The 18,143-nt window shown below is 31.4% G+C and overlaps 1 protein-coding gene across 2 annotated transcripts in view; it reads right to left on the reverse strand.

The window, feature by feature from the left end:
* Positions 1 to 18,143, reverse strand: part of LOC142320383 (polypeptide N-acetylgalactosaminyltransferase 13-like) — a 79,464-nt gene that overhangs the window by 15,727 nt on the left and 45,594 nt on the right. For both annotated transcript variants that reach the window (XM_075358096.1, XM_075358093.1), the window contains 3 exons: positions 17,478 to 17,595; positions 15,931 to 16,111; positions 7,813 to 7,955 (listed from right to left, as the gene is read on the reverse strand). In XM_075358096.1, coding sequence (XP_075214211.1) covers positions 7,813 to 7,955; positions 15,931 to 16,111; positions 17,478 to 17,595 — 442 coding nt within the window. The remainder of the gene's footprint in view (positions 1 to 7,812; positions 7,956 to 15,930; positions 16,112 to 17,477; positions 17,596 to 18,143) is intronic.

The following is an 18,143-nucleotide window of genomic DNA, read 5'->3' on the forward strand; positions in this document are numbered from 1 at the left end:
TTTTCATTTTGTATCGTAATTTCAAAGCACAATCATCGTTTTAGGAGTCCAAAATTAATTGACTTTTAGTCTTAATGAACTAAATGTACATTTAGTTAGTTGTATGTATGCTTTATTCAGTAATGTGACATGCACTAATATAGAAAATCATATTGCAAAACAGATTAAATACATTTTGGACAACATTACAGAACCAAAATTCTATTCTTCTGGACATTAGAGTACACCTGTATCTAAGCAGATAGTGTATATAGTGGATTTGAATACTAGATCGTAGATACCAGTGTTCTTTGGTGGTTGGGTTTCAATTAACCACACACCTCAGAAGTGGTCGACCTGAGACTTTACAAGAATACACATAACTTACACTCTTACATATCATCCTCATTCATCCTCTGAATACCTGATGATGATTCCTGGAGGCTAAACAAGAAAAAAAAAGATAGTGTATATAGAGGCTGCAAGAAATGGTAATGATAACACTTTTCTTTGATTTAATTCATTCAGAAAACACCAAAGCAACATACATTAAGAACTTACTTATGAAATGTTTGATGAAAGAAATTGTACAGGAAACTCCAATGAGATTAGGAATGGATTGGAGCTCAGTAATACTAGGGAAATGAGCTGGTTTGACAATACTGATGAAACGTTTTCCAACAATTTTAACACAGCAGTCTATAAATCATCACAGAACTTATTGTGCAGAAATCAATGAAAAATGATGTGACAACAAATCATCTAGTGATGTTTCTAAATGAGATGCGTTTAATTTTCATTGTATCTACTAAGTACTAAGATGGAACATGCAAATCAGTTTTTCTGCAGTTCTACCATTGTAGGAAAGATGTCAATTTTTTGGGTTGCATCAAGTTTTTGGCCTATGAATTCTGTTTAAATTATGCATCACTGCACAGATCTTTAACAGATGTGGCTCATGATTGAAATCAAGATAATAAAGAGTGAGTAACATCTTACTCTGTCGATACCCATGGGAATCTACTGAGTTCTGTGCCCCCATTTTCTGACAGGCAATGCTGCAATTCTCACCAAAGACTTTGTTGTGCTTATGCTGGGTCTGGTCTTAAGGACTAGTGGAAAATCTTAAGAAAAGATCTTAAAATCTTAAAGACTACCAAGTAAACTTGAAGAAATATACTTCATCAACAATTTAGGGATGGACGCATCATCTAAGCTTTCTAGTGTCAAAGAATCTTTACAAAAACTGTGATGTTACCAAGAGTTTACCAACTCCTCCATCTATGCAGAAGTTGATGCACAAAGATGAATTTCTTTGTGAGATCTTCACAAAGGTCACATGGAAGTACGAGGGTGAATCAAATTTAAATAGTAATTTTAAAACTCTACACAATAAGCAGTTTGGAGCTGGATAGCAGATTTGGGGTTTTATTTTGCTATTCTACGCAGCAAGCAGTTTAGAGCTGGATGGCGGAATGGGAGTTAATGTTCGGTATGTTGTTGGTTAGCTTCTCCACTCTGTTCTGTCATCAATACAGCTATGAGTGTGCAAAAGGTTCCATCGTCTATTACACAACATATAATCATAATGTTTTTAACTAATGAAGGCATTAGACCCATGGAAATTTTAACTCATTTAAAGGTACAGTTTGGGGACGCTACACTGCCTCAGAACCGAGAGTACAAAGGGGTCAGATAATTTAAGGATGGGTGAGAAAGTGTAAAAAATGAAAGTCATGATCAATACCTAAGGTCAAGTCTCACAGCTGACAACATCCGTATCGTTCAAGAGCTTATCAAAGGTGATAGCCAGTTCACTGTTGAAGAAATCGCATCAGAAGAAGGTATCAGCTATGAGAATACTCAATGCATTATCACTGATCAACTTGGCTTTAGAAAAATTAGTGCTCAATGGGCTCCAAGGTTGTTAACCAAAAATCAAAAACAGGTTAGGTCGGAGATCTGTGAGAGACTTCTGAATTGACTTCACAAGAAGGGAACAATTTTTTGAGGCGCATCATCACACGATGAGACATGGGTCCACCATTACATTCCAGAGTCACAAATGTCAAGTAAGGAGTGGCAAAGAAAGGATAAGGGCTGCTCAATGAAGGCCAAAACCCATCTGTCAGCTGGAAAAGTTCTTGCAATAATTTTTTTGACTCAAGGGAAGTTTTACTCATTGATTTTCTCTACAACGACCAGTGACTGCGGCTTACTACTGCCAGCTGCTACAGTCAACAAAGGCCGTTTAATGAAATAAAAGATGGGGTATGCCTATTAGAGATGTTATCCTTTTTTCATGACAATGCCAGGCCTCACACCATGATTTTGACAAGGGATAAATTGGAAAAATGCACTGGAAAACCCTCTAACACCCTCCCTACAGTCTAGATTTGTCCTCCTTGACTATTTTTTGTTTGCATCCTTGAAAGAATTGCTTGGAGGGATGCAATTCAGAAACAATGAAGACATCAAGGAACACGTGCACAATTCGTTGATGATTCATTTTAAACTTTTTATGAACACAAATATTCAAGCTTCCAAATCGCTGGCAAAAGTGTGTAGATCATGCAGCAGACTATATAGAGAAATGATGAAGCTATGAATTGGGTATATTATTAATCTATTTTTATATAAAGAGTTAGAGAAGTAAATCATTTCAAAGGAGTGGGCTCTTGAAAGTACTTGAGGGAGAGAAAAACACAATGGAAATAAATTAAGGCCAATTTTATACAAATATAATCACAAATTTGACAGCTGTATTACAGTTCAGAAATAATTAAAGTAAATCCAAGTACTGGCTGGGTGATACTGCTTGAAATATGAAGAGTAAGAATTGAAATATTACTGTGATTAGTTTTCTCAGCTTTGTTGCGACATCATTCAATCTTGTAGGAATTTTCAGGACAGTGGAAATGAGCATGTGCCATAAAGAAACTTCTGAAGTGTGTTTAAACAATAATTAGTAGTGCAGAATGTGAATGGGAATTCAACATTACTAAAAATATTATGTCACCAAGAAGAAATGCATTCTTGGTTAAAAATGTCTCATCTTATGATGCTAAAAAGCAGTAGTCCACCAATTTCTATTTTCATATTTTAAATCCTGGATGTCTTAAGGAAGAAACAGTGCCCTTATGGAAGAGAGGTTCAGTGTGGAGACAGACAATTCAAAGGAAGCCTTTTGAATAATGATTGCACTTCCTGCAATTGTTAGATAAGAATAAGTCAGATTTTTTTTTTTAATTTCCCTATACACTTCATTAGTTGCAAACAGATTTAATTTATTTATATTAATAACAAAAAAGGCTTGTTTAATATATCTATAAAGAACAACAATATTTTACATTCTACTATTTATTATTCATTCAAATATCAGTATCAATAAAGTAATAATTGAACAATGTTTCTTGTCTAGATAAATCAAATTAGAAATTACACTGATAAACATAATTATTGTTTCTTAACTTGCAATACATGATTTTAATCTGTTTTTGATGCTAAAAACAAATATGCACTCAGAATCTTTCTATCACCCACCATTTTTGAAAAATTTTTAAATTTCAATTAAAGGATTTTTTTTTTTTTCAACGTATAGTTAGCATTTTAAGCTATTATATTGTATTTGGTTAGCTAATTTTTTCTCGTTTAACTTTTTAAGCTATAAATCAATTCTAGACTAAGAATTAAATCTTATCATAGTCACATATTATGACATCATATCTAATACTGAAGAGTGAGCCTTCTTGACAAGATTAATCATGTCTGTGCAGGTCAAAACATGTAGCTGAAAACACAGCTGTGTTGTATGTATTAAGCACTGAATTTAGGAATGAATTAATTTTGTTCAGTCTTATTGCTGCATTAAGTTTGTTAACAGTGCATTGTCATAATGCCTCGAAATAGTGTAAATGATGTGGATGCCTTTTGTTATGTATGTGGTGAGTTTACTGTAAAATCAAATAGAAAAAACATTACACCTTTAATTAAAAAAACACATCATTTGTAATTTCAGTGTAAAATTGGTGATCAGGATAAGACGTGGGCTCCTCATATAGTATGCACTAATTGTTCAATTTATATTTGATTGTTCTAATTGTATATTTAAGAGGACGGCTGAAAGGTTCACAGAAGGCTTTGCCATTTGGTGTACCTATGATCTGGTGCGAACCAAAGGATCATGTAACTGATGTTACTTTTGTTTAACAAGTGTATCTGTAATTTCTAAAAAATCTAAACATAGTGTAAAATATCTTTCATTGAAATCTGCAATCATGCCTGTACCTCACAGTGAAATTATTCCAGTTACTGAGCCACCTGTGAGTGTATGTTTCGAAAGCAGTGATGAAGAATTAGGCAGTACTGAAGAAGACAATGATTTTGATTTTGAATTATCTTCCATTATGCCCCATCTTATATTACACGATGAATTAAATAACTTGGTTAGGGATTTAAATTTATCAAAAAAATCAAGCTGAATTGTTAGGATCAAGACTGCATGGTTGGACTTTACTTCAAAAAAATACAAAAGTTTTGGGCTTTTGAAGCCAACAAAAAGAAGTTTCTCAGTACTTTATTGATTAAAAAAATTTGGTTTATTGCACAAATATTGATGAGCTTATGTTGCACTTACATTTTAAAAAAATTAGGGTTCAAATACAGAGATAGAAGAACAATTGCTAACATGTACAGGAACCAAACAGCAACAATAACAATTGAAGAACATAAGAAAGAAGCCCTAATAAGAAAGGGAGTCTGACAAGGATGTTCCCTATCGCCGTTACTTTTTAATCTTTACATGGAACTAGCAGTTAATGAGGTTAAAGAACAATTTAGATTCGGAGTAACAGTACAAGGTGAAAAGATAAAGATGCTACGATTTGCTGATGATATAGTAATTCTAGCCGAGAGTAAAAAGGATTTAGAAGAAACAATGAACGGTATAGATGAAGTCCTACGCAAAAACTATCGCATGAAAATAAACAAGAACAAAACAAAAGTAATGAAATGTAGTAGAAATAACAAAGATGGACCACTGAATGTGAAAATAGGAGGAGAAAAGATTATGGAGGTAGAAGAATTTTGTTATTTGGGAAGTAAAATTACTAAAGATGGACGAAGCAGGAGCGATATAAAATGCCGAATAGCACAAGCTAAACGAGCCTTCAGTAAGAAATATAATTTGTTTACATCAAAAATGAATTTAAATGTCAGGAAAAGATTTTTGAAAGTGTATGTTTGGAGTGTCGCTTTATATGGAAGTGAAACTTGGACAATCGGAGTATCTGAGAAAAAAAGAGTAGAAGCTTTTGAAATGTGGTGCTATAGGAGAATGTTAAAAATCAGATGGGTGGATAAAGTGACAAATGAAGAGGTATTGCGGCAAATAGGTGAAGAAAGTAGCATTTGGAAAAATATAGCTAAAAGAAGAGACAGACTTATAGGCCACATACTAAGGCATCCTGGAATAGTCGCTTTAATATTGGAAGGATAGGTAGAAGGGAAAAATTGTGTAGGCAGGCCACGTTTGGAGTATGTAAAACAAATTGTTGGGGATGTAGGATGTAGAGGGTATACTGAAATGAAACGACTAGCACTAGATAGGGAATCATGGAGAGCTGCATCAAACCAGTCAAATGACTGAAGACAAAAAAAAAAAAAATGTTGCACTTAAGACAAGTTCAAAAACCTGAGAAACTTTTCATAGATTCGTCCAAGTATAGTTTAAAACTGGTCCTGCTACACAATGGTAACAAATATCCTTCGACACCAATCAATTATGGTATTAATTTGAAAGAGGCATGCGATGTGATGAAAGACGTTCTAGAAAAAATAAATTATAAAAAACAGCTGGATCATATGTGGTGATTTCAAAGTTATAGCTATTATTTTAGGCATGCAGATGGGCTTAAATACATGTGTTTTCTTTGTGAATGGGACAGCCAAGCTAGGGATAAACATTATGTTACCAAAAAGTGGAAGAAACAAGACAACTTAACTCCAAATGGGAAAAATATTATTCATGAGCCGTTTGTTGAACCAAAAAAAATATCTTTACCCAATCTCCATATCAAGCTAGGACTAATGAAAAATGTTATAAAAGCAATTAAGAAGGATAGTCCTGGATTTTTGCACATCAGGCAGAAATGTCCAAATGTAAGTGAAGGAAAAATTAAAGAAGAAATATTTGTTGGTTCTCAAATAAGAGAGTCGATCAAAGATGATGTATTTAACTCAATTTTAAATAATGTAGAAAGTGCAGCTTGGGCTTCATTTAAAGATGACTGCAAAAGTTCTCTCGGCAAACATAAATCCAACAATGACCACAATATTGTTAATCAACTTCTTACTTCATATAGAGCCATGGGATATAATATGTCTTTGAAAATACATTTCCTCCACTCACATCTGGATTTTTTCCCAGACAACCTCAGAGACGTGATGAATACAGTGAACATTTCCACCAAGACATTTTGGTGATGGAAAGCCGCTATAAAGGGAAATAGAATACTAACATGCTAGCCAATTACTGTTGGACATTAATTCAGCATGTGCCTGATATAAAAGAAAACCATCAGTAAAATCATTCTAACACAGGTATGGCCATGCAAAATTATAAATTTTACAGATTTGAACGATATTTTCCCTTAAATTTTTTTTTAAGTGTAATTTATTTCAAACTAAGGATGATAAAAAAATTAAATGTACAGATCTGTAATGTATGCAGAAAAGCAATTCAAGAGATTGTATCACAGTTAGAGAAACATAAATTATTTTTTTTTTGTCTATCAGTGTTACTAAGTTATATGAATTATTTTTTCATTATTGTATTTCTACTTTTTTCTTATTTGCATTTATTTAATACACAAGAGAGGCCTTGTTTTCATTACTCAAATTACCTAATAATCAAATAATAATTAATAATTACCAAATAATCTAATATTATCTTAAACTGAATTACTTTTTATATGTTAGAAATAATAAAAAGAATAATCTGTAATTCGATATTTGTATCTAAGTCCTGATAGCTTTACTGCACTACAAGAAAATAAATAATTTTTTTTTTTAATTTGTTCTTATTTAGCAATAGCCATATATTTATGATCCTTCCTTTAAGAGTCTCAAAGGTTATTTACTTAGAATTTAACCACTAGGTGAACGCCTCATTAAAAAACAAATATAGAAAAAATGAAAAGTTTCTAACCAAATAATATGATTAATGAGTTTGAGCAACTGGAAATTAAATTAAATTTCTAAATTAAAAATAAATATAAATTACTGAATTCATAGGAAACTGCAAGGGCAATATTAAATCTAAATTAACAGTGAAGGGATAGTAGATCATATCATGACAGCTAATCTGTTTACAGTAAATATTGATAATTTATTTAAATTATTAATAAGTATTTAACAAAGTAATACAGCTGTTTTAAACTATAAAATTTTAAATATTAGGTCATGTAATTTTAAAAACTAAGTATTTCTTATGAAAGAACTGATGATGTAGATACCGATAAAAATATATATTATTATTATCATATGGTTATTAAAATTGTTATTATTATCACCATTCTTTTCAATTTAAAACTGTTAAGCCATCTTAAGTTCTGATAATACAGCATAAGGATTCTAAGTGTAAAAAATATTTCATTAAATGATTTACTTCTACTGCCTTTGCATAGAACAAATAAATAGAAAAAATTTAGTGAAGGAAGGTAGACAGTACTAACTGTAACACAAAATAATTTGTAATTAAACCCTATTAGACAAATACTTTGTTTTAAAGATCAAACTTTATGAATGAAGTTAAATATTATGAACCATACCTACCTTTCCAAAAAAGCGTGAATCAGTAGGAAAAAAATGTTGTGGCCATATATTCCCAAGGTACCAGTGAAAACTATGGCAGTGCAACTGTTTTCTAAGCTCAAGTCGGGAACGAATAGCTTGACGATCTCTCATTCTCTGAGCTTCTGTAAATTATAATCAAAATAAATGACATTAAAAATTGTGCTAAATAATTTTTTTTTAAATGTTGATAATGCTGTTTCTAAACTTTTCCAGTCCAGTAAATGGAAACTATTAAAAATTTAACATCTTCTGATCATGAAATTAAATTTTACTTCGTTACACGAAGTAAAGGAAATACTATGACTGCAAAAAGGGTTGGTTTTCAGATTTCAACGTAAATATCCATTTTGACCATCCCTGAATCCATTTTGACTTGTTTCAGCGTGACGTCTGTACGTACATATGTATGTACATACTGTTGGCACATATATGCCTAATTTAATATCAGCAGACAAGAACAGTAGCAACACATGTCAGTTGCAACACAGTATACGTACGTGCTGGTACAAGCATCACTCCCGCCCTGCAGATGACCTCGCAGTTCTCCCACCATAGCAGCATTGTGGCCCCACCACTCTCAGGCTCTAATTAAGAGCATGCACGAGAGTCAATTTTAATTCATCGTCAACCACCACCTGGAGAAGACCAAGAAGAAGAAGATGGAAGAAGACAGAAGTTCCCTGGCCTCCTCAATGTGAGACCTCCCAGCAGATGCCAACATCCCCGCTGGAGCAGTAGGCTTGGCTGGCCCACCAAGGGAGCTGCTGTACACAGATGCTACCATCTTGCTTCAGCTCACTGGGCTTCAATTGCCCTGGCCAGCAGACTCAACAGCAGGAGCCAGCCCAGTGTGGGATTGCTCAGGGAGAACCACCTCAGCCACGTTGGCAAAAGACGACCGACGCCGAACCAACACTACAGGCCTCTGGGTGCCATCACTGCCACACTGTAGTAGGGACCCAGCTGCTGCTGAAGAGAACCCAGTCTGATTTCAATGGACGAGTCTCAACTCTTTTGACTTCACCAGATACCAGCTTCCAGACCCAACAGCTCTTCTCAGATCTAACACAAAAAATGGCCCTTTTCAGAGGCACCACAAGGTTGTAAATTACAAGCTGTTGAAGCCAATCGACGACAACAGCCCTTCTCAGGGCTACCATAAGGTTATAAATTACAAGCTGTCAAAGCCGATCGATGAAAACAACAGCCCTTCTCAGGGTTACTACAAGATTATAAAGCGCCACATGTCATCGAAGACATTTGGTGATAGTACGTACGGATGTATCTCGCATTACTCAAAAACGATTTACCATAGAATGTTGAAATTTTGGTTTTAGAACTGTTGTAACATCTAGTTGTGCACCTCCCTTTTTGACTGGAATCGACTGAACCAAAAGTCCCAAAAAAAGCCCAAAATCCAAAACAATTTAGATTTTGGACTTTTTCTTAATTGCAGTAATAAGCCCTCATTGAGAACTTTTCAACAGTACATCATAAGTGGTACTTATTTTCAGTGGTTCCAGAGTTATACCCAAATAAAATTTTAATTAATGAAATATTTGGATCTTACAAGGGGAAGGCACATCGGTTCAAATCAGACTTCATCTCCTTTTTTTAACTTTTGTTTTTAATTTAAATATATTGATTTATTAATTATTAACCTCTGATTGTATATAAAAAAATTTTTGATAAATAATAATAAAAAATATATATGAAAAAATATCAGAAGTTATTATTGAAATAAAATTTTATGAACTTTTAATTTAAAAAAAATGTGTACATATAATGTAACAAGGAAGTTATGTGGTGCCCAAATCAGATATTTTTTTATCATCACAACTGAAATTAACTTGTGTAAAAGGTAAGTGAATTTATCTTTCTTACGTACAAAAACATTTATTTAAATTTCTATCATTATTTTTACTCTTTCCAGTTTTTCTTTTTTATGACTTCTACTGATCCTTCTAGTAGTATTTCTTTTTCTACAAAATTAAAAAATATAAAATTAAACAACAGATACTTTTTTATATAAAAGTTTTCAATATTTTTTAATTAAAAAAAAAACCAGCTACGTATTATTATATGTATTATTAATATTGTAGTGAACTTTTGTTAATGCACAATTCAGTATTTATAGAAATAATTAAAATATTTTTTGCCTTTATTGTGTTTAAAAATTTTTTAGACCAAATTGTTTAAAAATCAATCTTCTAATTTGCACATTAAAAGCCCTAATTTCCACCTAATATCTTCTTTTTTGTGGTTATAATTGTTGTCTGCACAATGTACCAACTGCATCATTTGAAAGAACTTGACCCTTCTTAGAACATAAACCATCTAAATTTCTAGGTTACATCATTTACCACAATCCAGTTGCATCATTTTCCTACGAATCACATTAGTTCAATTCAATAAGAACAAATCAAAACCAACCCTACAAGATTTTCAACACTGATATTTGTAATCTTGTACTACATATGTATATATATATATATAAACAATCATAAAATTAAAATAATAAAACAATTTAAATGTCTAGGGGAAATAATAACTTATAATTTAAATGAAAAAGTGACATGGCAAAACAGGACAAATAAAATGATTAAATCCCAAAAATTAACTTGGTCAACATATAACAAAAAATGCCTTTCTGCTAAAACAAAACTTAAACATTATAAAACTGTAGTTTAGCCAGAAGTCACCTATGGAAGCGAGACCCTTTTCAAAATCACTCAGAAAAACCGAATTGATAAAATTCTGAAAATAGAGAGGAGAATTGTCAGAACGTGTATCAATAAAAAACACCAAAAAGAAGGCCAATGGTGGATTGTGCCAAATGAGGTGGTGTAACGAGAAATAGAGCCTGTTACTGATACTATGTGGAAAAAAGAATCTCTTTCATCTCATAAGGACACCGGAAACAAGACTGTCAAGAAATATCATTGAAAAGCTCTGGTTCCAAAAGCTAGAAGTAGGATGGATCAAAGAAATTAGAGAAGATATGAAAGAATTGGGAATTTCCCTGACTGACCTACAGAATAAAACTGGAAAAATTACAAAGCTAAAAGACAGAAGCATTAGATTTAAACAAAAGACAGACAAAATACAACGAAGAGGGTGTTTACGGATGAAGAAAAGAAAGCAAGATCTGAACGGATGAAGAAATACTGGGCAGCTCGGAAGAGTAAAATAACACGCTTTTCTCAGAAAAGATCCAACTAAAATTGACTTAGGTGGTCCCATGTTGGCCGTAAAAGCATAATAATAATAATATATATATATATATATATATATATATATATACAGGGATATTTTTGAAATACATATATACCAAGAGTCCAAAAATGAACTCTATGGTTTTAAATTAACTTTATTAATTTAGAATTACAGATGTACGTGTTTTAATTACATGAAAGTACAAATTTTTTTCCCCTCTTAATCCAATTCAATATGAATACCATTTACAACCCTATAGAAGTCAAACTGATAATCCACCTCATTCCACATTCTGGGAATGCTTCCCAGAAAGAATAACAACATTCTGGGAATGTTTCTTCCACAGAAACATTCTGTGGAAGAAACATTCCCAGAATTGCTTCCACAGCTGTTGTTATTCTTTGCCACAGGTAGTCAAGTTTCTGCATTTTTTGAAATTTATTGAAGACAACAACAAATCAGGACTTTGCAGTGACGAAGCAATCAGAGCTTCACTCCCTATCTAACCTTTTGTGTATCTGTAGTTGACCATAGTTCATACAAATTCTCCATGATATGTAGGGGCTTCATCCTGTTACAAAATTCAGGCCCTCCATATTTTAAATCTACAGAAACATAAAGTTCTCTAACATGTGCAACTAAACTGTGCCAATAATAGTCTGTTTACAAAAAAAAAGTTGCCTAAAAATTCAATTATGTATGATACCTCACCAGACATTACGTTACAGACGAATTCCACAAATTCATGTGGATTTTCTAGCCCAATACTCAACAATTATAACAATTCATGATTCATTAATATGAAATGTTGCTTCATGAGACAATAAAATGTGCTGTACATAGTTTTCATTAGCAGAAATGACATCTAACACGGTTGTTACAAACTAAACTCTTTGTGGCATATCTTTAGGTTTACTTTCATGAAATAGTTTCAGTTTATAAGCACAAACTATCAATTACTAGCAAACAATATCATGGACAGTAATTTTAGAAAGGTTTAGTTAATCACTAATGTTAAGCTGAACATTTTGGCCTTCATTGCAAAGACAGTCAAATTATTTTTGTGCTTTTGTATATATATATGTACACAAATTACTAATGGCCAAAAAGTGCCTTACAATGTAACTTTTAGAGGTTATCCTGATTTTTAATCAGAATATAGGAAAAGAAACATCTTCTCTCTCCTTTTTGAAGGGGATTAGGATCCCCAACTTCACCCAACAGGCACTTCTATCATCACTGTGCTCATTATGGTGTTACTAGCCAAAGGGTCCCTTGTGATCAAAGATTGGTTCAAAGGTTTATTTACCTATTTCTCTTCTTTCTATCAGAAAATTGGCAATAAAGTTGAACATGAAAAAAGGTGAAATTTCATTTTTGGTCATTTTTTTCAAGAGGCAGGGATGGCATACACAGTTTGAATTATTTTTTTATATGTAGGTATATGTAGCAGTTCTACCATAAATAATATTAATGGTGACATATTTACCTCTAAACTTTTATGAATTTTTGAAAACTAATTTTCTTTTTAAAAATTCAAATTTCTGTTTTAAATAACTCTGATGGGGCTGGCAAAAAAATCTCAAATTTGCACAACTTGCAGTGTTTTTGTAAATGTTTATAGCATATAAAAAAGTTTCTTGTGTATTGTATTAATAAAAAAGTTATAACCTCTCAAAAATCATGAAAAACCTGTCAAAAGTGATACCATTTTGATACACTAAATAAGAAGTGCTCTAAGGGGGTTTCTTGTCTTTTTGGCACTTTAATATTTTTTTACTTATTACTATAGTTGAAATAGGCTTGTTTGAAACATTCAACTTCAATGTTCATGTTGTAACAGTTGCTTGAAGTCATTTCCAGTCGTCAGGAATATTCATGCTTGTTGCATCATTTAGCTTTGCAGTTACAGATTGGTCAGTCTGACATCAGTCAATCCAGTGGGTTGGTGAACACATCTTCCCAAATCAGCTGATGTGGAAGTCGAGAGTTCCAGTGTTGATGTCCTAGTAAAGAATGGTAATTCCTGGAGGCTAAACAGGAAAAAGAAGTCTGACATCAGTCAGTGACCTGTTTACATTTTTACAAAGTGTCTCAAATTTCATACTGTTTGGAAGTTTTTACTAAATAAATAAGTTTTACTTAATAATATTATAATTGCAAATTTTTAAATCGGTTAAATTTTTACATTATTTTCAAGTAATTTCACATAAAATAGTGGAAGACCAATGTTCCATAGGATTTATGTGAATGAAGAGTCATAAAACAGCGTATGGTACAGTGCCAAAAGAACTCATTGAAATTTGTGAATTTAGTGAAGAAAACAAACAACTTATTTTTTACATGTTAATACAGATGTCACTAGTGCTTGTAAATATCATGAAAAAAGTTTTTGTCAAAATTCAATCACCTGTATGGACAGTTCTGTTGTGACGATTTGAGAACTCATAAAAAAACAGTTAAGAAAAACTTAAAACAAATGACATTAGATCACGCATGCTCTTAAAGAACACATTTTTCCAAATTTAAATTTAATTCCTGAAAAATCTCATTGTATTAACTTTCAAAAGTATTTTTTCAAATGTAAAAATTTTCAAAAATGTTAGATAGTAGCCTCGAAAATGATGATGTGCAGGTTCATTTTTTCCACCCAGCTGGACCATGTACATCATTTCAAAAGTCTCAACAAGACAAAGTGTGGGTACCGATCTGCAAAGTCCTGAGAAATTTGACACCACTTGAACTAACTACAGTGATGAGTCATTCTCACACAATTTCAAGAGAATTATCAGAAGCGATATCACAGCTGTTGGTTAGCTACACTAAATAATAAACATTCATTGCTACAAAAACAAGCTATTTCATTAAGAATAATTAAAATTTTGCTACAATTTATTTTTTCTTCAATATTGTTTACAAAAATAAACCAATACAAAAATAAAAATGAATTCTTGATAGATGTACTACTCATTGAAATCTCAGTTTGGGTAAGTTTTACAAGCATTTTTGAATCAAAATTGTATTAGGTTACTGATTTTGGTTAAGTTATCATTAAATTACGACCTCATTAATAATTTTAAAAAAACTATTTTAAAAATATTGAAAATGTTAACTTCAGCAACATAGGGGTTAAATATAAAAAAATGTAAAATGCAAAGAAGACAAGAACACTTATTTAGTGAGTCAAAATGATATCACTTTTAACAGGTTTTTCATGATTTTTGGTAGGTTATAACTTTATTAGTAAAACACACAGAAATTTTTTTATTTGCCATAAACATCTACAAAAACAATGAAAGTTGTACAAATTTTTTATTTTAATCACCAGCCCCCATCAGAGTTATTTGAAGCCAAAATTAGAAATTAAAAAAAAAATAGTTTTAAAAAATTCATAAAATTTTACGGGTAAGTATATCAGCATTACTATTATTTATGGTAAAACTACTAGGATATCCCTCCTAAATATGAAAAAAATTGATGGGGACAACACATAACTTCCTTGTACGCCTTTTAAATTACATATACATATTTTTTTTTAATGAAAAGTACGTAAAATTTTATTTCATTAATAACTTCTGATATTTTTTCATATTTTTTTTTACTGGCTTTTTAGACACTTTTGGTTCATTCAACAGCAATCAAAAGAGGAGATACACAACTAGATGTTACAACATTCCTAAATCCAAAATTTCACCATCCTACAGCTATTTGTTTTTGAGTTATGTGAGATACATACGTACCTACAGTTATACATGCATACGTAGGTACAGACGTCATGCCAAAACTAGCCAAAATGAATTCAGGGATGGTCAAAAAATTGATATTTCCATTCAAATCTGAAAACTGAAATTTTTCACAATCACAATACTTCTTTTACTTTGTACAAGGAAGTAAAAATTAAAAAAAAATAGTTTTAAGGTCCTGAAACAAGTGGGTACATTTCAATACTTTTTTTGAATTGGTCAAGTAACCAGGTTATGTTTTTTTGGAACACTTCAAATGGACTGACACTTTTTCAATCCATAACCAGCCCTCCGTTACCAAGGATATAATGACTCTTCAATTCCTAATATCCTCACTAAATAGGAAACCTAGAAAAGTCAGATAAACAACAACAGAACTGATAATGAGATAACAACTAGTAAGAATAAGGATTGGTGGAAAGAAATGATTACCATCAGGATAGTTTATTTCTTGTACAGGATTTAACGTCTCTGTTATTTCAAGTGTGTAATTAGAAGTCCGTACTGCCTACATTCATCTATCTACTACTGTAAATTATAAACATTAGAGTAACATACAGTAAAGTACAACTTAAGAGAATTATTCAGTTATCTTATGGGTTCATGTATTAATATACTAATAGCCTGTTTCACTTATGCTAAATATTAATCATTGTTTAATCGTAGAAATTATAAATAGTTAAAATAATAAATTGTAAAACAAATTTACTTTTGTTTAAATATTGAATTTAAAGTGGCTCTTATACACTTCAAAACAGTTTTACCTATTAATTAGCAATAATTGTGATCAAAAAGTACTGCTTACCACAACAAAATAACTGTTTTCATAAGCTATCTATCATAACAAGCAGAAATATTTTCTACATTGTTTATCCTAAACTATAAAGAAATCTACACAGTAGATTTCATGGAAAAAATTAAGGGTGTGACTAAATCAGAATTATACACCTTTTAACCTGAGGAATTTACTGGAACCGGAATATTTCAGGGAACAGAATCCTGGAAATAAAAAATTCTTGTGAATAAATGATATGTCAGTGAAGCTCATTTTGAACTATATAAAAGCTCTGCCATTGGCTTAATGAGTGTTAAGGTGATTAAAGGTTATACATCAAATTAAAAAGACATTATTTCTTACCAGGGCTGAACTTAAAATAAAATTCCTTCCATTCATCCATCCATACAAGTGCTACTCTGGCAAGATTTCCATATAATACTTCAGAAACTCCTCCAGGAAATGAATAAGGTGATGATTTTCTAAATAGATGCCCCACATGAGAGCATGGAGCAATTTCAACAGATCCTCCGCACTGCCATACCTGTAACAATGATTTATAAAAATGTTTGAGATGTAAAATTGACGTAACTTCTCTTGCAACAATAGATAGGCATATTAATACTTCAACTTCTCAGAATCAGATGAAACAAATATTAAAGCAACGTATATATGGTAGACAGAATAACATGCCAGCAGGTTACATGTTTCCATATGTTAAAATAATCACAATTTCTTTATTTTTTAAATCATATTCAATTGCAACTAATGTTATAATACACATTCTCTAGTTAAGTAAGATTTTAAACTTACACACATAGTGCAGTATTTTGGCTGTTTATTGGAAGCATTTTAGGTTTTTTGGAAAAAGTAAACACAGTTTGAAGGAAGTAAATAACTTCCTTCTAATTCACTCAAGTTACTTATTTCAGAGCAATAGAATATACAATTAACAGTAGTTATACTTTATTTAATTAACACAAATAATAGTGACGCATGTAACTAGATAATGGCATATTTTTGTCAGAAATTTAACCCTAAATCTCTTATACTTGTACTTTGATTTATACAATAAATCACCTTTCTATTTTATCAAATTCGACAGAATCTATTCATAATTTTAAGAACCCGAGATACAGATAGATTCAAATATTTGACAAGATACTTATATATCTTCATGTATTCATTTATGCCAAATGCAAGATAAAGACATTCCATTAGACTAAACAGCCATAACTTAGCACATAATGACAAACTTTTTCAATTAATTTTATTTATTTATTTATTTTGCACCTTACATATTAAAAAAGTTTATTTTTATGTAGATATTAAAACATATTTTATTTATCATTTTATGATACAAATAGAGGTATCAGATTGTGAGAAATACAAGTCTCTCACTGAATATTAGATGTTAACCATATGTACAGAAACTATACCTCTAACAAGAGTGTTAATAGCCAACAGCTATTAGTGAACTTTGTACTAAATATACTGAAAAAAAAATAAACTTTCCTGCTTGTTTTCTTCCATCTTTCAGTATTTAAAATTAGAATCAGAAAATAGAAGAAAATCATCAGCATTTTTTAATGACCTTGTTAAAAAAACTCTAAAGTATGATTTTAAATTAATATACTTAAATACTGAATACTATTTGGAAATCAATAAATTTCAAATCTAAAGGAGAAGGGATTCTCATCCTTAACTTAATTCATATAATAATCCTTTAATATTTTTGTGTTCGCAAGTAACAGGAAATTATTTGAGAGCTCATTACGAATACAAAAGTGCAAGTTGCCTATAATATCTTTGATATGATTTTCCATTAGTATAATATTACATAATTCTGCATTATGAAGACAAAACGTACTTGACAGTTGATCACTATGATCAGTACAACTGAGACTTACTCTAAATGAAAGCTCCAAATTTTCACCACCCCATACTTCCATGCGTTCATCATAAGCACCAAGCTCAAAAAAGAAATTCTTATCCATAGCAAAAAGTCCTCCTGCCATAGCTGGGGTACTGTAACAAATAAAACACAATAACACTTCGTGACTATGATAAAATAATAAAATAAGTAACAATTTGGGTGCCATTGCCATCATAAAAATTACGATGGGATCATTCATATAATTACTAACATTGTCATACTCAATGACAGTTTTTTTCATTTTATTTTCTCTGATAATGAAATTATTTATTTGTTATTAACCAAATTACACATCACATTAGATGTCTATGTATTTTTATCACTAATGGTGACTCAGTAATTTTCAGAATGAACTGCAGCTGAAGATGTACTAGTCATTTTACTCAAGTTACAAAAAAGGTAGTAAAATTATTAATCTTATCCTATATCAGTCTCATTTGGTTTGGATGGCTCGATCTAAATGTTCATGGAATATTGACTGGGTTTATATCAGACTGGCAGACCGCAGTAGAATTCCATTCCCACTACTGACAACTTTATAACTAGAGAAAAAACTTTCAAGTAAACAGCCCCAATGTCAAGAAGTACTTAATTAATTTAATGACTTTTATATACAATCTATTTGTTGTGTATATGGTCT

Source organism: Lycorma delicatula, chromosome 1, assembly GCF_047948215.1.
Source record: "Lycorma delicatula isolate Av1 chromosome 1, ASM4794821v1, whole genome shotgun sequence".
NCBI lineage: Eukaryota > Metazoa > Arthropoda > Insecta > Hemiptera > Fulgoridae > Lycorma > Lycorma delicatula.